General features: G+C 37.4%; 1 protein-coding gene across 1 annotated transcript; it reads right to left on the bottom strand.

Annotated features, from left to right (window-relative positions):
* Positions 1 to 868: 868 nt before the first annotated feature.
* Positions 869 to 26,124, bottom strand: atp13a1 (ATPase 13A1). The gene is made up of 25 exons (XM_079817537.1): positions 25,647 to 26,124; positions 25,369 to 25,458; positions 24,014 to 24,277; positions 23,629 to 23,784; positions 22,175 to 22,244; positions 18,513 to 18,619; positions 18,305 to 18,434; positions 17,204 to 17,259; positions 16,877 to 17,003; positions 15,910 to 16,047; positions 15,702 to 15,822; positions 15,142 to 15,299; positions 14,761 to 14,936; positions 12,697 to 12,807; positions 12,482 to 12,607; positions 12,239 to 12,347; positions 11,966 to 12,159; positions 11,741 to 11,837; positions 9,374 to 9,558; positions 9,142 to 9,256; positions 6,634 to 6,830; positions 6,408 to 6,550; positions 5,701 to 5,812; positions 4,329 to 4,472; positions 869 to 2,477 (listed from the first exon to the last, which is right to left on the bottom strand). Exons 1-25 carry the CDS (start codon positions 25,971 to 25,973, stop codon positions 2,367 to 2,369), a joined length of 3,564 nt encoding a protein of 1,187 aa, XP_079673663.1. The 5' UTR covers positions 25,974 to 26,124; the 3' UTR covers positions 869 to 2,366.
* Between the last annotated feature and the right edge of the window lie 155 nt (positions 26,125 to 26,279).

Here is a 26,279-nt window from a genome sequence, read left to right on the forward strand (position 1 = left end):
TTGGGATCTGTAGTCGCGTTACATTAGCATTTAGAGCACGCGCTGTGTCTATGGCTGTGAGACAGTACTTTGGTGGTGAAAATATAAGCTATTATTTAATATAAAATGAATCATTCTTTAAAATCATTACACACACTACCAGGCATAACATTATGACCACTGACAGGTGAAGTGAATAACATTATCTCTTCATCACGACCCCTGTTAGTGGGTGGGATATATTAGGCAGCAAGCCAACATTTTGTCCTCAAAGTTGATGTGTTAGAAGCAGGAAAAATGGTCAGAGCATCTCCAAAACTGCAGCTCTTGTGGGGTGTTCCCAGTCTGCAGTGGTCAGTGTCTATCAAAGTGATCCAAGGAAGGAACCGTGGTGAACTGACAACAGGGTCATGGGCGGCCAAGGCTCATTGATGCACGTGGGGAGCGAAGGCTGGCCCGTGTGGTCCAATCAAACAGACGAAACCACTATAGCTCAAATTGCTCTAGTAGATAATGCTGGTTCTGATAGAAAGCCTTCAGGGTACAATGTTTGGACCATTAGGTGCACATTGTCCTCCAGAATGGTTCGGTAGGCCCATCAATGTCATGATATTGCAGCCCAAACCATCACTGATTCACCCCTGTGGTTCCCTCTAGGCAGAAAGGGGGCTTCTACACACCGTAACGTCCACGAATGTGGAAAAGACAGTGAAGGCAGACTCTTCAGAGAACAATACATGTTTCACATTGTCCACAACCCAAGATTTGCACTGTTGGCATTGGCACGAGTGAATAATTTTTTGGTTTTAGCAGCCCGACCATGAAATAGGAGAGTTGAGGTGCATCTGTCAATCCTGCAGTGAGTTGGGCAGCTGTGGTTTTGTTTTTTGGATACAATATGGGTTGGTACCTGGACATCCCTTTAAGACAACTTCCTCGTGTCAACAGTTATTCCTGTTGGATGTGGTGGTATCCCGACATTACCCTGGATACCACAGCTCTCAAAAAACACCTGGTCCTGGTTCACAGATGATCCAGCAAGACGCACACCAAAAAATGTTCCTCTTTTGACCTCTGATATGTCTCCCATTATGTTGTGTGGACTGTAATATTTTATGTACAGCTGTGATATTTCTTGCCCCCTTGGGGCAGGGTTCCTCAAATCTTGCCCTGGAGGGCCAATATGCTGCAGAGTTTAGCTCCAACCCAATCAAAACTCACCTACCTGTGATTTTCTAATGAACCTGAAGACATTGATTAGCAGTTTCAGGTGTGTTTGATTAGGGTTAAAGCTAAACTCTGCAGGAAAGTGGCTCTCATTGGCCACATTTGAGGATCTCTGCTCTAGGGGACCTCAGCAACCTTCCAAACAGGCCACAGGATGAATAAAATTAAAATAAAGAAACCATATTTATTTTTTCCTCAAATTTTTTTTTCTTTCCGTTTCCCCAATTTTTATATATAGATATAAAATGATAAAAAAGCAGCTTTGTCATCTCATTCGAATCAAAGGTTTGAGAAGCACTGATTTTTTTAACCCATTTATTTTAAAAATGTTATAATTTTCTTTCTAATATTTTTACTTCATGATTCTTTGAGTTATTGCATAGATAATACATTTAAAATAAAACTTGCCAATCAAAATAATGTTCTGAAAGTAAAGGCCCTCCTTCCACTGACCATTTAAAAAAACATTTTTTCAAGCCCTACTTACACGAGTTGATATGGGAAGAAAAAAAAATCATCATACCATGTTATGCATTCATATTTCCTCATTTGTAGATTCCTACATGTGCTTTAAAGCTACAAGTGACCATTGTGATAATGTACTTCTCACTTTTTCCTGAAAAGTTAGTTTTCATTTCATGTATTGCTGATAAACCAAAGCAGTACAAAATCTGCTCGTTTTCTCATTCAAATTAGCGCAAAGTCTCAACGAGAAAGAGTCGTGCAAATAAATAACACAACAAGAGTTTTTTTGGTCATTTATAAGTCTTTCTGAGGTTTGTCTTTTTACAAAATGATGAAAATAAAACAAAAAGAAACACTTCTTCAGTACGCCCCTGTCCTTGCCACGTGCTTCAACCGCACTGAAACACTCTCACCCTCAACCTCAACACAATACTGTAGTTTTCTTGGCTTTCAGAGCAGAGGGGGTGGTTAAAGATGTCAGTAGAAAGAAAATGAAGCTAAAGTATTAAGACAGAGCAAAGACAGAGACAGGGAGGAAAAGGAAACACTGGGGTGTGTACAGTATTGAGTTTCACGCCCATCCTTTCGCATCTCGCAGAGTTTACCGCCAGTCGAGTACCGCGTTCCTGTAAAGCTCGTTCACAGTCTGGTCACGAGGGGCAGCAGCTGCTTTGGTGACTGTTGGCAATAACAGTTCATTTAGGCAACCTCAGGGTTCCTTTGCCCAGCAGAAACTGCAAAACTCTGTCCACCAGCAGGGCGGCGACGAAATCCACAACTAGGACCTGGGCTATTATTAACTTGAACTGCAAAGAGAAAAAGAATACAAAACATATTAATTGTAAATAGCTATATGTGTGTTTCACTGATGAGGTTGAATTCCAATTTGTATGCTATATACAGGGTTTCTGCAGGTTTTATAAAAAGGTAGATAGTATAAAAGGCAAGACTTCTTAAATACCCTTCCCCCACCCCTTTAATAATAATTAAAAAAAAGTAAGGAATAAAGCTCTGTTCTCAAACACATGGAAATAACTTTTACTAAACCTTCTGATCACACTGCAAAGTGCTGTTTTTCCTCAGTATTTTTGTCTTTTTTCAGTGCAAATGTTTACTGGAGATGCAAAAGGACAAAGATAAGAAGTCTTGTTTTCTGTGGAATTGATCGAAATGAAGTGAGTTTATGACTAAAACAAGAGCAAATATCTGCCAATGGACTAATCAACTTAATTCAAGGCTTAAATATAATAATAATGCATGTCAAAGGGTTTTGAAAGAATTGCAAACTTGGTTAATTGTCTTAATTTCACAGAAAACAAGACTTCATATATTCATTTAGCATCTCACGTAAATGTATCTTGATTTAACAATGTTTAGATATCTGTGAGATATATATATATATATATATATACACACACACACACACACACACACACACACACATACATATATATATAAAAACATACATACATACATACATACATACATACATAATATATATCTATAAAAAATGTTTTATTTTTGTAGTGCATGCAACATTTAATGCCATAAATGTATGAATTTAAGACTTTCTGCTCTGATTTAAGACATTTTTAAAAAATCTTAATTTGTGGAAGGGTGAATTAAGACCCTTTCAAGACCTTTTTAAGACCCTTTCAATACATTTTTAAGACCCTTTCAAGACCCTTTGAAAACCCTTTCAATACCATTTCAAGACCTGCAGAAACCCTGTATATAGCATGCCATGCATTAGTATTTCTCAAATCATATGTTGAAAAGTCAAAAGTACCCAGGTTGGAAAATTATTTCTTGTGAGACTTTTAAGTATACATTCATTAGGCCTGTTTCAGTTATTGATTTATCATCTGATTATGGTTATTCGATGTAAATCACAATTATTTGAGATTACACAATAATTGTGCAGGATACAATCACACTCTCTATGTACTCTTGTAATGTACACAGAGAAAGTCAAAGGTCTTTCGTCATACAAAAATTAAGATTTGTGGGTTTAATCAGACCGTAGTATTATATTATATAAAATTTCATAGAATCAAATTAAACCATACTAGCCTATTTCATTATAATTTCAATTATTATTATATTACATACAATTACAGGTAAATAAAAAAGTAGCGTATTAAGGCTCGTTCACACCAAGAACGATAACTGTAAAGATAACTATATTAGCATCCACACCAACTCACGACAACGTTCTGTTTGTTATAAGCACACACTGAGTTTTGTCGTCTATCGCTTTAAATGCTGGAGCTCTTTAAAGCAGGATAGATTCTGATTGGCTGTCAATGTTTTTATCGTTTATAAGCAGGAACAAAAATGTTCTGAAAGTGATTTTTTATCTATTCTTCTATATTTAGAAAATATATCTGAACTGGCTTTTAGGTTCACACTGTGCATGTACAAAATGTTAAATCGCAATTATTTGCATGATAATTAATCGTCAACACACAATTCATGATTGTGAATGTAAACATTTATGCAAAAATTTTGGATGGAGGATTGAATTAAACAGTATCCAGAGACAATTTTATCACACTATTGATGTAATGACATACTGCATGCTTCAAATACAAACTTTTCCATTGACATTCTTGTAAGTAACAGTTTGTGAATAGCGTGTTGTCCTGAATTCATACCTCAGTTGGAATATCCACTAAGGCAAACTGCTCATTGAATTCAGGTGAAGATCCCGTCAACAGCCCTACTATGGCGAGCCCTGATAAAGCGATGCTCCACAGCAAGGGCCGGTTCTCAGTCAGAGACTCCATGAACGGATGACCCTGAACAAGACACATTTGTTCAATCAGTGGAGTTAAAACAGACATTTTTAAAAGAGTAGTTCACCCAAAAATGAATATGTGTTATTCACTGAAAACTTTGCAGTGTTGTTTTTGTTCTATTCAAATCAGTTCTATTGAAATTCAATTCAAATTATTTTGTTCATTGAAACAAAGCGGAAGTAAAATAAAATGTATTTTTTTAAAATGACATTTGCCATGTTTTGTGATGAACTGCAATGCATTGGTTGGTAACACTTTATTTAAAGACACTGTCCTTTTTACACATTTTACATGTAGGTACTATAATAATAATAACTATAAATTATGCATAATTACATAATATGCATAATTACATAACAACCCTATAGTTATTACACATAGTTCATTAATATTACTTAGTACTTAAAGCCACAATATGTTATTTTTCGCCGCTAGAGGTCGCTTATTCAAAACAAAGGTGTAGCTTGATGATGCCTTTATTTCCCAGAGCTTTTATTATGCCACAGACGAGCGCTTTCGCTTCTTCCGCTCATTGGTATTTGAGATAACGCAGCGCTGTTTCATCATATTAGATACATTTGAGTGTGTTGTAATGCTACTCTGGGTGTTCGCTCCGCGGCTACAATGAGACACTTGTTTCACACTGCAGTGAGCTAGATGGATATTAGGCATGGTAAAACATGGTACTCGCTTGTAGATTTAAACAATAAGACTGTGCTGAGCTGTATAACAATGATTCGTTTTCTGTCGATGAATGTCTCCAAAAACTTGCTACCCTGTCTAATAAAACACAATATATTAAAGTGTCTGTAGTGTTTCTATGGATTCTACAAATTAAAAATGGAAATCGAGGGTAACGCAGGTTTGATGTCATTGATAGGTCATTGATGGTTAAAATGGCTTATTTCTCTGGATTTAAACATTCTTGGAAGCATCTGGGATAATGCAAGTACACAAGTCAACAAAATATATTATTTTTCTAGTGGTTTTTGGATATTTTAATCTAAAAATCTTACATATTGTGCCTTTAAAATGTACAGTTACAGTGAATCAAGGACCTTAAGATAAAGTGTAACCCATTTGTCCGTTCATGACAAAATGTTGGGGTGAACTATTCCTTTAAATGAAATAGAAAGGTGAAATGCATGTTACAAAAGCTTTGAAAGTAATTATTTCACAATGTTAAATACATGCATTAAATATAATATCACACAACCATTAAAAGTACCTTATAATTAATGGCAAATGTGGCCATTTGCATGGCCATGGACATGATGTATACAGTACTGTTAATGAGACTGGGCTCAAACTCTTTGTACAGGTCCACAAACCGCTCTGTCCTGCAAGAGAAAAAAGAAGAGCATAAGAGAGAGCGGTGAAACATGAAGCCAGATTGCAAATATTATGGAAATCAAACACAAATGTGAAGAATGACTGGTACTAACTGAACACTGATAGCAAAAAAAGACACTAAAAAGACATTTATCATAGCAAAAGATTTCTATTTCAAATAAATGCTATTCTTTGTAACTTTCTATTCAAAGAATTATGGAAAAAAAAAAGATCATGGTTTCCACAAAACAATCAAAACAACATCATAAATGTTTCTTGAGCATCCAATCATCGTATTAGAAAGATTTTTCAAGGATCATGTGACAATGAAAACTGGAGTAATGATGCTGAAAATACAGCTTTGATCACAGGGATAAATTACATCTAACAATATATTCTAAATTGTTATTTTAAATTGTAATAATTTCTTCACAATATTACTGTATTTTTGGCTAAATGCATTAGCTTTGGTGCACAGTCATGGTGTGACTTTTTTCAAAAACATTACAAAAAAATAAAATACATCTTAAAATAAAGTGCAACCAATATTTCTAAGATTTCCAGTTACAAACTAATTGGCAGAAGTAAGTATCCCATTCATACCTGGGTGGGCTTCTGCTCTGTGCCCCTCTGTACAGGTACACCAGACTGCAGAAGTGAACTGCAAACTGCAGCAGCACTGTGAGGACAGTGTACAGGTTGAAGATGTTAGGTAAAGGCCGCTCTTTGGACAGGGTCTTCAAAGGCTGAGACGAACAGATATCAGACACAGTCAGGGAAATGCAGTTCATTATATGACAAGCAGCTTTTTAAAACATTACCATCTCACCTTTGACCTTGAGATGAAAAGAAAGCAGCCGGCCAGCAGCAGGCCCTGAAGGGTCGCCTGGAAGTCGCTGAATTTGACCCCCTCCAGGTAGAGCACAGACTGACTGTAGGCCAGAACCAGAGCGTTCAGCGCCAGGATCTTAAACATCTGCAGGGTGGTCACCAGAGTGCAGCGACCCTGTTTAATCACGTGACAGACTGAAAACAGATGGGACAAAGTTAGGCAAACCACATGCAGGACTAATAATCCGGATACATTTTAAAAGAGCGTTTTCGTTTTAATATGCTCTCTTGTCCACAGCACTAGCATTTCCCAAAAGTTTAACCCTCTGGTGCTCTCCGTTTAGGGGTCGCATTGGTTGTCTTCCCGGTCATAAGTATCGGACACCTAAAAATTTTACTTCCTCCACCCCAGTAAAACCAATGCAATTTATTTCTCTTCAATAATATTTTTCTTTTTCATTTTTGTATTCTGAGATGATTTGATGGCATTTTTTTATATTTATGCAATAATTATGGCCTATTTTTGCCATTGAAAATCATTTTTTAAAAAAATGTGTATTTTTTGTTGTTGTAATTATTGCGGTATTTCAGGTTAAAATAGAGACTAGGCCTTCGAAATATTTTTTTTGAAGGCAGATTAGTGCCCTCTTTTGGAATTATTGAAGAAATCATGCAACCATGTGTGTAATCACTAGAGGTCTCTATGGAGAGGCTTGAGAATTCCCTAGTTCTGTTTTGAACACATTTAATGATTTTTTTTTGATGATTTGAATATATATATATATATATATATATATATAAAAAATCTCAAAGACTATTTATTATAAAGTTTTAGATATTTTTTTGTTTGTTAGAAATAGATTTTTTCTGTGAATTTGTGTTTTTGCAGGTGTCCCATTCATTTCCTATGGTGGTCATTTTTGACCGAAGAGTGGGAGTATTTTTTTTTTTACGATCACTTAGCATGCTCGAATCATGCCCTTTTTTGTGTGTTTAAATACCTAATGCCAGAAAAGTCACCAAGTTTCATATCATTCTGATTCCAAATTCCAAATATGGTTCATAGGTTCAGTTTTTCATAGGTGTGTGTGTATAAGTGTGCGTGTGTGTGTGTGTGTGAGTGGATGTGTCAATATCACACTCTTGATGTTTTAGAGTGTCACTCCTTTACTGCTGTGTACTTTTTTTCAGCCTTGTGGCCGATTTGTAGAATATTCGGAGAATTTTTGTGTTTTTGCCGATTTCCCATTCATTTCCTATGGTCGGTTATTTATGACCGAAGACGGTACTTTTTTTTTACGACCAATTAGCATGCTCGAATCATGGCCCCATTTTTTGTGTGTGTTTACATACCTAATGCTAGAAAAGTCACCAAGTTTCATATCATTCCGATGAAGCTGTGATTTTTTAAATTTCAAAATTCCAGTCAGAAATGACCAATGAGCACCAGAGGGTTAAACACTTAAATCATCTTACGGTGCGCAAGATATAATAAAAGTTCACTGAAAAAAAAAAAAAAAAAAAAAAGTTCTCACTATTCTTCTGGCACATTAATTTTGTTAGCAAAATATCCCAACACGTCTCAACCTTTGAGAACTCAAAAAAGCCAATGCAAAAAAGAAACAAAATATAATGATTTGAGATTTTTTACAGTGTAGGTTGCACTCAAGTGCCTTAATCCCCTCATGTTTTGCTGCAGGACAGAAATTGTGACTATTGTCATCTTTGCAGGAATGTAATATGAAGATTGTAGTAAGTAGGGTTTATCTTTAGCAACACTGTGCAAGTGAATAGCACATAGCAGGCACATCCCGGTATGGCCATAGATATCTATAGTACAATGTGTCACATGACCAGTGTTGGGGGTAACACATTTCAAGTAATGTGCATTATGTATGTAATCAGATTAGTACATTACATTACTTTATAAATTTACACATGAATTTGTGGGGTAATAATAATAAAAAGAAGTAATGCACACTACTTTTCAGTTCAATTCATTTGCTATTACCGCAACATTACTTTCCATAAAAAGTAATTAAGTAACGTAATCAGTTACTTCCTCAACATAATTAGTTACTTCAACAATATTGTAAAACATTACTTTCCATAAAAAGTAATTAAGTAACGCAATCGTTACTTTTTTAGCGGGTAACGCATCAATGTAACATTACATAAAAAGTAACTAAGTAACTTAATTGGTTACTTTATTAGACAGTAGCACAATATTGTAACCTTTACTTTTAAAAGTAACTTTCCCCAACACTGCACATGACTAAACATGTGTCATCGTTCTTGAATACCTCTGCTTTCACAGTCCACACTACAAATTTATTCACTTGGGAGCGCGTCCTCAAAAAGCTCAGTTTTCGCAGAGCAAAAATGCTGCATTGGTGTGGACAGAATGCCAAAAATCAGAGAAAAAGATGCGTTTTCAAATGCATCCGGATTAATGTAGACAGCCTAAAATGAGTGAGTAAATTGACCGAAAACATGTTCAACTTACTGCACTGTATAGAGGAGAGTTTAGAGGTGAATGGAGCAGCAATGGAGGCGTCGCCCAGTTTAACCACCTGAATCTGATCTTCTTCCAACTCTCGCAGTACCTGACTGATCCTCTCCTATGACACAAGGCATTAATGCAACATAGGTTTACATATAAGGAGGAAATGGTTAACGTTTAATAAATGTTGAAGTTCAAAACATGATCATAGAGGGGGGCTGTTTAAAAAAAACACCTTTTGTGCAGCTAGCTGCTCCTCTCTCTGGGCCATCATTCTCTGTCTGGCTGCACGAGAGCTGAGTTTGCCCCCTGAACTCGGGACTGGGGGTCCAGGTCTGGGCTCTGCGGAGTACTCCTTGTCTTTGCTTCTCTTCTTTTTCTCAGGCATGCGCTCTGGGGCATTAGCTAACAAGGCCACACCTGGTAAACACAAAGGACATGTTACGATATGGGTACATCTACTGATTAAAGTATGTTCCAGATTCAATACAACACTGAAATTGTCACTTAGTTTGTAAAAAGAACACAGTTAATGCACTTATGTTTGTGTAAAGAGCAGTGGTTCTCAAGCAAAGGGCCCCAAGATTACTTAATATGACTTCAAATAAGCTTTAAGATATGCTAAAACAAGACTTTTCCTATATTAACTTCACCCCCTCAAAATGTGTTTGTTGACCAGGGTTCCCACAGTCTTGGAAAACCGGGATATGAGGTAGCCTAACTGTAAAATTTTCCTAGACCTGAATTTCCTGTCATGTAACTTAATAAAACCTTAAAGCGTCATGGCCATTTTGGTAACACTTTACAATAAGGTTCCATTTGTTAACATCAGTAAACTACATTAGTTAATATAAACTAACAATGAAAAATACTTCTAAAAAAGTATTAATCTCAGTTTATGTCCATTTCAACATTCCAACACTTCATTAATATCAAAAGTAGTATCTATAAATATTTAACAGACCTGAACTACTATGCTCATTGTTATATTTTACCAAGTAAAAATCCTAACTCGTAATCCTAATCACAAAAAACTATAAAAGTAATTTAAAATGCATTGGTTAAAACCGTGGGATGCCAAAACCTGAATCCTGAAATGTAAATGTAAGTCTTGAATCCTGAAATGTAATAATTAATTGTAATCATAATTACTTTGGTTACTTAAAATGTAATCTACAGGCATTCAAAAAAGTTTTTTTGGGATGTCAAAGTTATCATTTAATGTATAATTAACGTATAATAAAATATAAAATGAAACGCTGCTCTGGAGCAATATTTCTTATGAAAAGCAAACCACAAATATAAAGAAAATGTATCAAAAATGTGTCTCTTCAGGGTTATACAAATAACTTGACTCTTATAGAGGGTAAATAAATACATTTAATACAAAGTCAAAATTAGATTAGATGTCTAGATTTTTTTTTAAATAATTGGCTTTAGTACAGTGACAAAATCAAAGCCAATTATTTAATGTGGAAAAGAACATGTTGTCTTTATTATATCCCACATAGTATTTTCCTAACACAACATAAATAGGTTTTTGAATATGAAAATAAAATGCTGCCATGTCTAATTTAGATAACTATACAAGACAAATAACATTTTTGTAGGCAAGAACCAATGTAGGTGTTGATTCACAAAAACAATTCTCCTGCTTTTAAGCCCTCCAGACTGCACAAGTGACGAGCTAAATGTACCATCTATAGCCCTATTCGAATGGTAATTGTTAAAATACATTTGCATGCCACCTCAGTGATAAAACACCTGGGAATGCGCTGCTCACGTGGTCAGTCGCATGATTGTCTGCTGTAAATAAAATGTCATATGCTTGGTATAATAAGAATAAATGCACATTCATTTCAATAATAGGAAAATAATATCCTAATTATTATTTAATTATTTAAATCTGTTTCAAAATAGGAAGATTTTTAGATGCACATAATAGTTAAAATGTTTTTTTTTGTCTTGTATTTTATCATCTCAAAATAAAGGATGTAATTTTATTCCACATGAAAATGAGCGGAAATAAGTGAATACAGCCTCTTATTTACATGAGGTAAACATAATGCTGCTTGGTGATTTTAACATGTATAATTGCTGCCGTAATAACGGCCCATTTCAAATATTTACGTGCTTTTCTTCTTTTAATTTTTTGAGCGGTGATGAAATATATTGCTCTTGTGAATACTTGCCAGCATTTCAGTAATAAAAGGCTAGATCTTTAAAATGCATCCAAATTACAGCGAAGCGCAATCGTACGGTGGCTCTTCAGTGCTCAAAAAGGACATAAACAGTGAATTTTTTTGTGATATATTCTTGAAAACATTGGATTCGGACGGCGATTAAGTTACCAAAACGACCTTGGTGTTTGTCAAAAAACAGTAGGTAATTCGGCCGGGTATTTTTACGCGGGGAGTGGGAGAAAAACACTGACATTCTGGATTTGGACGGCAATAAAATCACTGACTAGCCCCTGTCAATGATGAAAATACCTATGCTTGAATGAACCCAGATATAATTTTAACTAGATTTGGTTAGATTTGTAAATTATGAATGTTTTAGGTATGAATGTCTGATAACACAAGTATGTTTAATGACTCACCAATGTGGGCATGTTTGAGTGCGCCAACATCATTCGTGCCATCTCCACACATCAGCGTAATGAAACCCAGTCCCTTTAGACTAGTTATGACAAACTCCTGCACAGACAGGAATATCAACATTGTTAACCATGTTGAACAGCTCAACATCAAACCATAGGGTTTGACGAACACCGAGTGTAATGATTCAACAATCAGTGAAGGTTTCTCAAACGTGGAAAACTGACCTTCTGTTTGGGGCTGACTCGAGCAAACACTCGCACATGAGGAAGCAGGGCGTGGAGTAAACGGGGTTCATTGGTTAACCTGGTCAGCCCCTCTCCTGTCACACAGAGGTCATACCCCGTGACCAAATTTGAGACTGAGGAAGAAGTTAGAGGGAGGCACACGCTGCCATCTATGGACAACCACTGCCATTCAGCTGCAAAAAAAAACATAATTAACAGATTAAATGGATTCGAAGCATGTTACTCCAGCTCTCTGTCAGAGGCGTCACACACCTGCATTAGGGCCTGGCTGCAGTACGAGTGTGTGCTCTTTCTGGATGAAATGCAGCTCTCTGGCCACATGACACGCAGTTAGAGGGTTGTCACCTGTGATCATTACAACCTGTGGACAGAGAATGTGACAAATGTTAGATCTGCCTCAGGAAAACAAACAGGCAGCCTTCAGTATCACTAATATGGAGGTTACTTGGCAACCGTTAGCAAATGCATATTAACATATCTAGTTGATCCACTCACATGGTGTGAGGCCTCTTGTATCTCTCTGATCACTGCTTTGCTGTCGGTCTTGAGTGGACAGGACACGACCATGAACCCTGCGAAGCGCAGGTCACACTCCAGCACCTCACGGCTCAGCTCTCTCACCTGCACACACAGAGAGAGATCACAACAGCCTGTGAGAAACAACAGAGCATCTGTAAACCTGACGTCAGGGATCACTGGTGAAAACCTACCTGCTGATGGCTCAGGTGGCCCATCTCTTTGTATCCCAGTGCGAGAACTCTGGCTCCCTCCCGTGACATCTCTCTGTGCACCTCGTCATAGCTGGCTGGACACTCACACAACTGAACAAACAATGTCTTATTAAACTATTTATGACCAACAATCTATATCAGTTATAATGCACACAATAATTCTCATCATTTCAGGTCAAAATGGCAGCAATGAATAATATAAATGTTTTATTAGGTAACTCTAATTCTACTATAAGCAACAATCAGTCAATCAGAACATACTGTATGTGGAGCAGGATTTTGGATCAATGAGATTTCCCTTCAAGGTTGGGTTACACAAAGCAATTAGGGTGTGAAACCAAAGATCATGAGCTGCAAACGATCGCAGCGCATTCATTTTAATTATACATTTTATATTAAAAAAAGCTTGATGGTTTAACATTTGAAAAGGAAATTAAAACGTAAATATTGGTATTGTAATATAAAATGTGTATAATTTTTTATTAAATAGATAGATTTATTTTACAGTCCACTAAAATTAGAAATTATTTCTTATTGTTTTAATCAATAATAATTTTATAGTCATTTTGAATGGGTCAAAAACTGCGGGAATGTGGCCTATGAAAACGCAAAAGGAAAGAACAAAATAAAATTAAAAAAACTGTTAACTTTATGGTTACTGAAAAAGTTGAGTTGATTCTAGTGTGAACACCCACATTTTTCAGGTTTCCCCCCAAATTGTTCAGCCCTAAACGGATGGTTCACACGCAAATTCTATGAGTAAAAAGTGATTTTTCATATTTTTATAAATTTTATTCTTTAAGTGGATGCACTCCCCTAAAAAATACCACCCCAATCATTCTAGAATAATTAAATATTTCCAAATATATCTAATTCAATTAATCAGGCGAAAGCTCTTGTATTTTTCCTATTGCAATATACAACCCCAAATCAGAAAAAGTTGGGACAGTATGGAAAACGCAAATAAAATAAAAAAGAAGTGATTTCTAAATTTACTTTGACTTGTATTTCATTGCAGACAATATGAACACAAAATATTTCATGTTTTGTCTGGTCAACTTCATGTCATTTGTAAATATGCATCCTTTCCTGTCATTCAGACCTGCAACTGCACTCAGCGCGAGTGCAGTGGAGTTCTGTTGACAACTTTGCGTCGCTCCGTTGCTCTGATTGGTTGTAGATCCATCCAACTGAGATCTTTCCTGGTTTGGTTGAAATACGCCCCATAATCACAGCCCAATGGAGCCGATCAGACTCATATTCTGACTAGAATTGAGTATGACGACGTCAGGCTAGTGGCATGACATTAACCAACATCTTTTCACAAGGCTTTAGACTGACTAGTTAACTAGTTATTCCGGCAACCCACTGACTTTGATTTTGAAAATTTTTGTTTTCCACATACCCAGTGGAAAGGGTAACCCTGGGACTACAGTGTGTGAGGGAATGATGAGAGCTTCTCGTGCTAAGCTAAACGGCGGCCCGCCATAGTCTAATCTGTGCCGCCACAGTTTTATAATGAACTGAAAATATTTTAAAACGTATCATAATAACATAAAGGGTCTCTAACGTTGTTTTACACCATTGCTTTGGCAAAGTACCTGTCAATTGAACTAAATGGAGCGCAATATGGCTTTGTGCACTTATCAAAACGCATAAGACTGCAATTTAATTAAATAAGTATATAGCTTGTTTGCACTGTGAGTTTCAAAGCTAAGTGTGCACTTTGCTCGTGATCCCTGAATGACTCAGTTCACAGTGAACTCCATCTCTGCATATGCTGTGAGTTTAGCATGCATGTGAGAATGTAGAAGGCAATAGCATAAATTTCCAAAATGTTTGTAGGAAGATTACTACAGCAATACATGCCCCCGACCCCGCTAGAGGGAACCAAGGTCCACCCACCACAGTCTCACAAAATCCTGTGGTAATCCCTGGAACGTACACGCCAGCAGTCTTCTTATTCAGTGTTTGTCACAGATAAGCGTTATAAACCACAGAGAACTAACAAACATATACCTAAAGAGCAAAAGAGATGCTCACCATGTCCTTCAGGGTCTCAGGTGCACCTTTAACGGTCGAGATATAGCAGAGCTCAGTGGAGCCCATTCGCTCATATGACGCCAGCACTGACATCCTCTTCAGAGCACTAGCGAAATGAAACCTCTGATGGATCTTGAGCCCTGGAGTCTTTATGCTGCGAGGAAACACCTTCTCATCTAAACAAAGGGACAGAAAGCATGCAATACATACAACAATTATTCAAAATGACTAACTTTTTCTGCCATTTTGCCAGACAAAAATGAAAGGTTTTCAATATTTTGCTGACAAATAAAAAAGGACATGATGGAAAATTGATATATAGTGCAGTTTTTATAGTGCAGTCGCTGAGCTCGGATGAACAGATCTGTGTTTAAATCGGACCTTTAGTGAGTGTCCAGTCCGCTGCGGTCAGCATGGCCTTCTCCAGCGGATCACCCACCAGCTGTCCATCATCTAGCGTGACTAGCGAATGACACGTAGCCACCACCCGATGAGTGTCCACAGGAATCTCTGAAACGGGCATCACTTGTTTCCCATCTCTAAGGAAAGGAGGAACAGAATTAGACAATGGCATCTTTTCACATTTCAGTGGTTCTCAGAAGTGGAAGTCGTCATAGGAAAAACGTAACACACTGCAGCTAAATACAGTTGTCAGTTCACCTTTTAGTGCTTAATCCAAAGGGAAGATGTCAAATTTGCCATCAATCACTCAGTCGTCGTATTAGAAATACTCACGCTGCAGTGTTAAACAGTTTTCTGATGTATTGCCAAGGTAATTTAACACAAAGTATAGTTTTGTAAGTGTACATCAATCAAAAAAAAAAAAGTTGCTAGATTTATGATGTTAATAACTGTGGAAATGCGCTATCACAGTCTGTCAAAAGGATCCATAATGAGGGAGGAAAACTCTTTGAGGATGATTGTTTTGGCTCAGACTTTACCTGAGCCCTGCGACACCACGAACTACCAGGCTGTCGCTTGTCAGGGTGCCAGTCTTGTCGAAACAGCAAATCTCCACTTTCCCAGCAAAGGGGATCCTGAAAGGTTCTGTGCAAAACACATCTGTAAGAGAAGAATATTAGAGGATACGTCTGAGAAGGGAGAAAACCGTGAGATTAAGATTATGTTGAATCCAGTGCAGTCACTCACAGAGTTTGGCCAGCGCTATGAGAGATGTGTTAACAGCCAGTGAGAGCTCTATGGGTAATTCAGGAGGCACTACTGACGTGAGGATCAGAGTACACTCCAGAAACAGCTTATACTTGTTTCTGTTCGGGTCCTTCGTCCCTGAAAGAAAAGACACAGAGAGTGAAGTATGAGACGGCTTATACAATATATCTAATGTTCCTCCAGGATCACAGATAAAACAGTAAAAACTGATGTGATATGAGTGATATTTATAACATTAAATTGATCACAAGTGACAGTGAAGACTTTTTATAATGTTATAAAATATATCTATTTAAAATAAATGTTGTTTTTTATTCATCAAAGAGTCTTGAATTTTTTTTTTTAATCTTGGTTTACACAAAAATATATCTGTTTTCATCATTGATAACCCTAAACTTTTCAATGGTAGTGAAAGTGCAAAAACTGAAACTTTCGATGAAGAAAGTGCTTGGAATGTACAAATATCCCAGAAGGGCTTGTAAAGATCAGAAAAGACATTTAAATGAGCAGAAAACATAGATCAGGTGGGTCAAAACAACCAAGACACAGTACACAACTGAACTGAACAGAGATTCCAGGACTTAAAGTTCACCCAAAAATGTTTACTTAACCTCAAGTTGTTCCAAACCTGTATGAGTTTCTTTGTTCTGCTGAACACAAAAGAAGATAGAGTGAAGAATGTTTGTAAAAAAGCAGATAGAGCAACCATTGACTACAATAGTACTTTTTCCCTACTATGGTAGTCAATGGTTGCTCTATCTGCTTGGTTACAACCATTCTTCACTCTATCTTCTTTTGTGTTCAGCAGAACAAAGAAACTCATACAGGTTTGGAACAACTTGAGGGTGAGTAAATGATGACAGAATTTTCATTTTTGGGTGAACTATCCCTTTAACTGTCCCGCCCATCCCTGTGAAAGGAGATTTTACAGATGAAGGTGACTCACCCTCAACCCAAACATACACAGCGGCTGCAATGGCAAAAACCAACAAGAAAAGGATGAAGATAAAGGTCTCCAAGTTGTTGGCCGTTACCCTCTTCACACCAAACAGAATCGTTCTCAATAATTTGCCCTAAAAAACAACAACAACAACAAATGTTTAGACATTTTTATGATACAAGATTAAAGGAGAGGCTTGTGGGGTTGCGACTCATTTCCCTCATTCTTCTCTTAATTGTTACCTGTCAATATTCCACTGTCCTCCAAATATATAGTGGCAAAATGTCCAAACAAATGACTTTTAAAAACATGCAATTTGATCAAGCACCTCACCTGAGAAGTGTAGAATCCCGTCCGCAAAACATAAGCAACACAGCCATTGTCTACAGCTGTGAAAAGATAGAAAAAGAGGGAGTATAATTACATATATTAAAATTAAATTCCAGTTTGAAGACATAGTATTAGGGATGCACCGAAAAGTATTGGCCAAAAATGGCTTAACATCACAGCATAAAAAGTGCATCAATTTTTGGTCAAGATCTTGTATTGACAATGCAAGAGTCCAGCACTCTGTAAAGTCTCCTCCAGCACATCCCAAAGACTTTCAATGAATTTAAGGTCTGGACTGCCTGAGAGGTGCCGATTCATGTGAGAAAATGATTCTTCATGCCTGATGAATCTTGACATTGTCATCCTGGAATATGGTCATGATGTGTCTTCCTACATGGTTGTTTAAGAAATGAAAAGCTACACACTCCATCAATCAGGCTTAGAAAAACTTTTGCCAAACATATAACATGCTAGAAACATAATAATCACTGCAATAATGATCCAATCATTGACTCTTAAGCATTTGCCTATTTAAATCCAAACAGACACTTTTTTGGGGGCCGGGTAGTGTAGATTTGTAGGTTTATACATTATTTGGATAATTAGTCAAAAAAATAACCCTGATTCTGTTACATTGAATTAAATAAATAATAATATCATTTATATTTAATATTAATATATTTTCTGTCCAATTTTAGTGTTACTTTCAATAAAAGTGTGCCTATTTAATTTTATTGACTCGTGTTTTTTAAATTCAATATTATTAAAATAGTTGAATTTAATTAAAAAGTCTAATACTAATATAAAAAAGCTCATTTAAAATAAGAAATAAATTATTAAAAAGCATTTTCAGTCTTAGATAGTATACTACAATTTTCAATAACTGTTTTGTTAATAACCCTCTCCCGATCCAACTGTCCATGGACAGGGATACAAAAACACGGAGGTAACACAAAGAACATTGTTCATTTGCATATACTACTACCGACACAACGGTAGAACGGGTTGAAAATTACGCTTTAATAAATCTCAGGTTTATTGGGCAGTAGAGCTAAAAGCACATGTAAAAGATCTTGTGGACCAATCACAGCTGTAAGTACTAACGTTTCAGTCCAGCACTGGTTCGGAGAGGCGGGCTGTGCTGAACCACTTTGGTGCCACCTGAGATGACATGAAGTCTGGAGTCTGCCTGCAGGTCCAGGATCCTGTCAGGGTCCAGATCCTCTACCGGCTCCTACAGACACAACACAGCCAATTACAGACAGCAGATTTTGCAGATGTTTGATCCTGTGGAGAGAGCGACCAGACGCACCTTCATCTGAGGCACAGACTCTCCTGTGAGCATGGCCTCATCCACAATGCAGCGGCCTCTCAGGAGCAGCACGTCACAGGGAACCAGGTTATCCTGAGGAGACCGTCCTGTGAACACATGACAAATCGATGTTCGTTAACATGCTACCGAATATTAGATTCGCATTTGGATTTTTACTGGATGTATGAAGTACAAGATAGGAATGACCAACAGGTGTAGGTCATGTGACAACCAGAAGTCAAATACTTTTCATCTTAACTTTTAACAGTATAAACAACGATTCAAAAATATATTTTTAATGGTTTCAAAAGCAGTCTCTTATGTTCATCAAGGTTGCATTCATTTGATACAGTGAAATAAATACAGTGAAATATTATTACAATTTAAAATAACTTTTCTATTTGAGAGTATGTATGTATGTATGTATGTATGTATGTGTGTGTGTGTGTGTGTGTGTGTGTGTGTGTGTGTGTGTGTGTGTGTGTGTGTGTGTGTGTGTGTGTGTGTGTGTGTGTGTGTGTGTGTGTGTGTGTGTGTGTGTGTGTGTGTGTGTGTGTGTGTGTGTGTGTGTGTGTATATATATATATATATATATAAAAAAAATTAATGTACTGAGTCAACAAAGTATAAATAATGTCAATAAGAGATTCATTGCACAGCATAGGCAGCTTCATTGATTATAATAGGAGTTTTGTAGGTTTGTGTACCTTGTGTTGAACTGAAATCGACAGCTTGAGTGATTATAATGGCAGCGATCTTTGCAGGCTTTCAGTATTTAATGTATATTTTTATGCTAACTGCGCATTGCTACACATTGACATCCGTATTTAAATGTGTGACAGAATGGATGGAACAAAACAATCGGATACTCTAAATCAGCGGTTTTCAATAGGTGAGGCGCGCCTCCCCTGGGGGGCGCCAAAGAGCCACAGGGGAGGCGCGACGTGAAGAAAAAATAAAAATAAACCATATACTCGCGTCGCGGTATACTGGGTAAAAGCTACGCGGGATACTCGCGTCGTGGTACAAACGAGTTGACTGATTACTGACAAGTAGTAGGCCTAATGCTGACAGATTAAGCAATGGCTCCTTCTGGCTCAACATGTGCACAGGGGCTCGATAGGCCTACTCGAAAACTGAAGGATTTTATGAATGGCACCTGTTTTCAACACAAACACTTTACGCAGAAAGAGTGTTTCTTGTACTTAGAAAAAACTGCAATACAATTATTTTTTAAGGGGTAGGCTATGTTTATTTTTTTCAATCATTTTAAAATTAATTGGAGAATTAACTTGAATGTGCCTAATAGCCTATGTGTTGTAGCCATTAAATAAACGCATTTAGTTTCATATGTTAAAATATTATATGTTATTTTTTCCATCTATATGTTGATTATGAAAAGTGAACACAATGAGTAAGATAGGATGCATCGGGGACATGGAGTGGGTCAGACATGACCACTTCATTAAGTTTCGTTTTGTAGAAAGACTATCTTTAGTTTAAAGTGAATTTCGTTTTGTATAAATTGTATCTTAATTTTAATAAATGTTTATTCAACAAATTGCCTGGATTTAATAAATAAGAAGCAAATATAGCCGCGATCAATTGCATTGCACGCGTGAACTGGAGCGCATCATAAATTCATATCTCATATCTCTTTAATTTTTTATTATAAATTAATCGAAACTCAGTTTATGCCTCATATACATGAAAAATATTTAAGAAAGCTTTACATTTCTTTAAACGAAACTATTCAAAACGAAAAAGAAATAGGCTAGCTAACGTTACTCAATGTAATCCATGATGTGCATTTCTCTCTGTAGGCTAGGCGTGTTCAATACGGAGATGGCGATCTTCAACTTAATTTCTGCAGCTGACACAGACAGAAAAGACTAGTGTAGGCCTACTAATACAAATCGAACTTTTTTATTTTAAATTTTTATTAAGCTTTAACAAAAACTGGTCGATCTCAGCTCGAATGTGGACTTGAAGCAGAGACTGGCAGAAATGCCGATCACGCGTTTCTGGTTGTCTGTGGAGAGCGAGACTCAGATCTCCACTAAGGCTATGCAAGTCCTAATCCCCTTCACCTCCACTTACTTGTGTGAGTGTGGGTTTTCCGCACTGACCATGATTAAAAATAACTACAGATCAATTTCTCTCTGCAGTGCAGCCCCGCATCGAACACCTCTGCGCGTCAAAAGCGCGTCCTCATTGTTCCCACTGATATGGGCGGTTATTCAAAGTTCAAAATTAAAAATCAAATGACGTGAATGACACGTGCAAATGACGTGAATGGTGCATTTTGTTTATTGTTAAAATCTGAATGTATGATTTTAAATAATTTTAGCCACATACAAATCTTGTATGTGGCTGAAAAAAAAATTGTAATGCAAATCTTTTTGATCTGATAACATGCCTTCAATGCAGTTGACTGTTATGTGTTATGCGCTCCGTGAACAAAAAGCGTTGTCGTTCATTGATCAGAGAGCTGTCCATTGTGCTGATTTTGTTTGAGACAATGTGCATTAAAATGTGCGCTTAAAGAGATAGTTCACTTTATAATGAAAATTCTGTCATCATATACTCACCCTCAATTTGTTTCAAGCCTGTATGAATTTCTTTCTTCTGCTAAACACAAAGCAAGATATTTTGAAGAATGTCAGTAACCAAACAGTTAACTGGTCCCATTGACCTCCATAGTATATATATTTTTTCTTACTATGGAAGTCAATGGGACCAGTTAACTGTTTGGTTACTGACATTCTTCAAAATATCTTGCTTTGTGTTTAGCAGAAGAAAGAAATTCATACAGGCTTGAAACAAATTGAGGGTGAGTATATGATGACAGAATTTTCATTTTAAAGTGAACTATCTCTTTAAGACCCAGACACAAGTTTCACACTTGTGACATTCACATGTTAAGCATGTTTTGTTGACTTATGGTTAGGCCTACTGATGTTCTGTGATTTTTAAAAGTAGCCTCAAATAGGCCTGCATACATTTGGAAGTTATTTGCTGTTGCAAAGATTTATTAATGCACTTAAAAAAAAAGGAAATAAAATACAATATGAAAAAATATTTACATTTTATTAGTTGTTATTGAAACTCATCATTGCCAGGAACACACAGAAGATGGCATTTACTGCCGAGGCGTGTGTGGGTTAGAGCAGGCGGACAGGATTTTGGGGAAGGAGGGGCTCGGCTGTCCTTACCGACTCTAAGGGGAGGCTCACATTCACACAATTTGAAAACCCCTGCTCTATATCAAATGATCTGTGCATTAAGTCTTGGAGTGTAAATGCAAAATAATAGACCTGCCACTTTTTCTATGTTATCATGTATTACTTTTTGTTCATTTTATTAATAACGTTTCAAATCAGGCATTTAAGTGACTTTTTTACAAATAAATGTACAGATGTAATAGTTTGTTTTATGATCTGTCCTGACAGTGATTGTTTTTTTATTTCATTAATAAATAGGATAAGTGGATTTTACAACCAGTTTCTTTGCAATTATTTCGGATTTATTGTCAGTACTAGGCTCACAGTTCATATTAGTAGAGTACTTTGTACTGTGAGTGGATGACACTGTTTGTCCAACACCACCAAAGACCATTTTTGACCCAGGAAAAACCTTGAGACAGATTACATAAAACTGACCAACTGAGACAATGTCTCCAGGAACAAGTTCATCACTGGATACAGGCCTCCATTTCCTGTTCCGATAGACCTGTTACAAATGGAAAGAACTCAAATTATACATATCGCTCTTATTCTAAATCTATGCTAATTAATTAAGCAATAAGGCAAGAGAGGCAGAGCCTATTCCTTTTATAAAACAGTTACTACATAAAACATTTTATTAAGCACATTCTTTGTGCACCATACATTCAGTCCCTGACAACCATACAATAAGAGAATGTTTTCTAAATATGCTAGCTGTGCATATACACTATATTGCCAAATGTTTTGGGACGCCCGCCTTTCCATGCAAATGAACTTTAATGACATCCCATTCTTAATCCGTAGGGTTTTACATGGAGTTGGCCCACCCTTTGCAGCTATAACAGCTTCAACTCTTCTGGTAAGGCTTTCCACAAGGTTTAGGAGTGTGTTTATGGGAATTTGTGACCATTTTTCTGGAACAGGGGTCTCCAAACTCCATGCAGAGTTTAGCTCCAACCCCAAATAAACACACCTGAACCAGCTAATCGGTGTCTAAATAGGGCCTTGTAAGACACTGATTAGCTGGTTCAGGTGTGTTTATTTGGGGTTGGAGCTAAACTCTGCAGGACAGCGGCCCTCCAGGACCGAGTTTGGAGACCCCTATTCTAGAAGCACATTTGTGAGGTCAGGCACTGAGGTTAGACGAGAAGGCCTGGCTCTCAGTCTCCGATCTAATTCATCCCAAAGGTGTTCTATCGGGTTGAGGTCAGGACTCTGTGCAGGCCAGTCAAGTTCCTCCACACCAAACTCGCTCATCCATGTCTTTATGGACCTTGCTTTGTGCACTGGTGCGCAGTCATGTTGGAACAGGAAGGCGACATCCCCAAACTTGGGAGCATGAAATTGTCCAAAATGTCTTGGTATGTTGAAGCATTAAGAGTTCCTTTCACTGGAACTAAGGGGCCAAGCCCAACCCCTGAAAAACAACCCACACCATAATCCCCCCTCCACCAAACTTTACACTTGGCACAATGCAGTCAGGCAAGTACCGTTCTCCTGGCAACCGCCAAACCAAGACTCGTCCATCGGATTGCCAGACACACGCTTGAGTTCACTGAGCTCCTGAGAGCGACCCATTCTTTCACAAATGTTTGTAGAAGCGTCTGCATGCCTAGGTGCTTGATTTTATACACATGTGGTCATGGAAGTGACTGGAACACCTGAATTCAATGATTTGAAGGGGTGTCCCAATACTTCTGGCAATATAGTGTATATTACTATATTGGGGATGAGATCACAAATGGAATCTTGCATTGACCAATCAGAAGGCAGAACCAGCACTGTGTGCTTCACAAAGAACCTTTCGATAAGAGTTGGTGGACAAACATGGGCATTTCACAACAGATGAACCAAAACTGGAGCTGGAAGCCGAAAGCCGTCGCAGTTACCTGGATCATGTAAGGTTTGTTTCCCATTCTGCGGATTTCTGACATGTTCCTCATCTGCTGCTGCACCAGAGATGCTTCAAATGCCACAAGCATGAAGAGTGTGAAGACACTGTAGTACCAGTACTCATCCAAACACCACAGACCCACACAAAACACCTGCAGGGGAACAAAGGCATGCAGGTCAATCCATACACACAGGGCAGTGCTTCTCAATCCTGCACACAGGATGTATATTTGATACATTTTCTGTGTTCAGGATTGAGAAGCACTGCCATAAGTTGATGCATTTACAATATACTCAATTTATAATGTACAGGCCATCAATCCATCAGGTAAAAGCCCCATAAGTATAACTCAAATAAAACCACATGCACCGCAGATGTACCTGGAAGACAAAGAAGGGTGCTGTGGCTCTCTCCTTGAAGAGCTCCAGGAAGTCCGGCACCATCATCTCTGCACGGTTGGTGCTGTAGTTCTTCTCTGCAGCCCGTAGCTGAGCCTCTTCCTGATAGCCTCTCCAGTTCTGGAAATGACTCATGGGAAAGTTGATCGGAAACGCCACCTGCAGAAAGCGCTTCTTCTCCTTGCTGTCGTACACATAACGGATCTTCTGGAACTCAAAGGACAGGCTTTCCTCTCCATCCTCATCCTGCACAAAAAAAAAATAACACTTCACACATACATTTTAACATCTAACCTACATTTAGGGTTTCCACACCTTTTGACCAATGAATTATCATGACTTTTCCAGATATATATAAGATGTTTTTAGAAGTATCTTATGCTCACCAAGGCTGCATTTATTTTATTTAAAAAAAAAAACTAATATTGTGAAATATTATTAAAATGTAAAATAACTTTTCTATTTGATTATATTTTAAAATATAATTTATTTCTGTGATGCAAAGCTGTATTTTCAGCATCATTACTCCAGTCTTCAGTGTCACATGATGCTTCAGAAATCATTCTGATTTGATGCTCATGATTTATGATTATTATCAATGTTGAAAAATGTTATTACTGTGTGACAACTGTATAATAACATCTGAGACCCTGCAAAACATCATATCACATTAAAAATAATTATATCTGAATAGCAAAATATCCATTATTGCTTTTATTTAACCCTCTGGTGGTATTTGGTCATTTTAGAGCGAATATTTTAGGTTTATGATTGTTTACTCCATTGAAATGGTACAAAATTTGGTGCCTTTTGTGGTACTCGATATATGAACACACAAGAAATATCATGGATGCGATTACAAAAAGCTAAATGGTCTTTATAATAAAAAGACACGCGTGATCTTCGTGGTCAAAAATGATCACCATAGAAGATGAACGGGAAATACAAAATGCAAAAATACAGAACAATTTTTGGGGTCCAATCAACAAATCAACCATGATGAAATATTCTTAATGTCTAAATATATATCCAAATGCAAAACCTATTAAAATTAAGAATTTATATAAGGAAATTCTCTTATAAGCACCTAGATAATACATTGTGTTTATATAGGACTATACAGGCATCTGCTGGCCATGGGATTATATGATTTACTATATTTCTCCCATCACCCATATGCCTTCAATTTTGAAAACATTTGCTCCATTTTTAACTTAAACTTTATTAATAGAAAGTAACAAAAAAGGTATTACAAAACACACTACATTCCTTTTATTAAAATGGTTACGCTTGTTTTATTTGGTCTGTCTTAAACACCAGGAAAGAAAAGATCTCACCTTATCCCTCAGAATAGGCACTAATTCAGCTGAACCATTGTTGGGTGTTGGTATAACTTTTGCAAAGGTGGCTTTAACTGGATCAGACTCCTGTTTAAAATACAATTGAATTACAGTCAGTTTACTGTGCATTATTATGAGATGTCACAAACATATGTTTGGATTTATGACTTGCTTAGCCAAGTAAAACCAAGCCAAAAAAAGGTTACCAAAACGTGTTAGTCTTTCACAACAAATGTTTATATTGCACATGTATGTTTTTATGTGTTATTTGTCACCTTTGAGCAGGTGAGCCAGCAGTGCGCGTGCACGGACCAGTAGCCAGAAAGCACTGTCAGGACGTGCGCGATCCCGAGAGCGGCGAGTGCCAGCAGGCCGGCTTCAACATACTCGGCAGCCCCGTAAACTCCAAACCACGTATACAAGCAAAGTGGGTAGAGGATGAGAAACGGGAACACCGTACCGTGCAGAACGCGTGGCCTGCGGCTGTGGAGAGACACTGATCTCACCAGCTCATCGCTCGGTGCGCGCGTCTGCGTCTGCGTCCCCCCCGGCCCATCAACGCCGTCTGCGGCCATATTTCCCTCTTTTTTAGCTTCATCCATTCTAGAGTGTGCCTTCCCCCGTCGACCCTCCTACTCTCCACCTCCTCCTTGCAGGCGCTGATGTTAAAAAGGCAGCTTCGCACCGGCCTGTTGTCTGGCCACTCTACAGATTTCTGAAAATTTTCAGACACATACGACAGTTTCCGCATACGCAAGCACGTACGCCGGTGACGCAATATCCGGTACAAATCCTTGCGTAAAGATTCTTTTATCAGGATATTTAAATGGAAACAAACAATATAATGATATATTTCAAAAACAACGTGATAGTAAAAGAAAATATATATATTTTCTTTTATATATATA

This window comes from Gobio gobio (assembly GCF_949357685.1).
Source record: "Gobio gobio genome assembly, chromosome: 1".
NCBI classification, from domain to species: Eukaryota; Metazoa; Chordata; class Actinopteri; order Cypriniformes; family Gobionidae; genus Gobio; species Gobio gobio.

Bases quoted from the DNA above. Each gene is read 5' to 3' on its own strand.
- atp13a1 (XM_079817537.1), bottom strand. From the start codon at position 25,973: ATGGATGAAGCTAAAAAAGAGGGAAATATGGCCGCAGACGGCGTTGAT. The intron at 18,435-18,512 runs GTGCGTCTGGTC...TTGTGTCTGTAG, and splicing joins AGTCTGTGCCTCAGATGAAG to GAGCCGGTAGAGGATCTGGA. The intron at 12,808-14,760 runs GTGAGCATCTCT...TTGTTTGTTCAG, and splicing joins CTGAGACCCTGAAGGACATG to TTGTGTGAGTGTCCAGCCAG.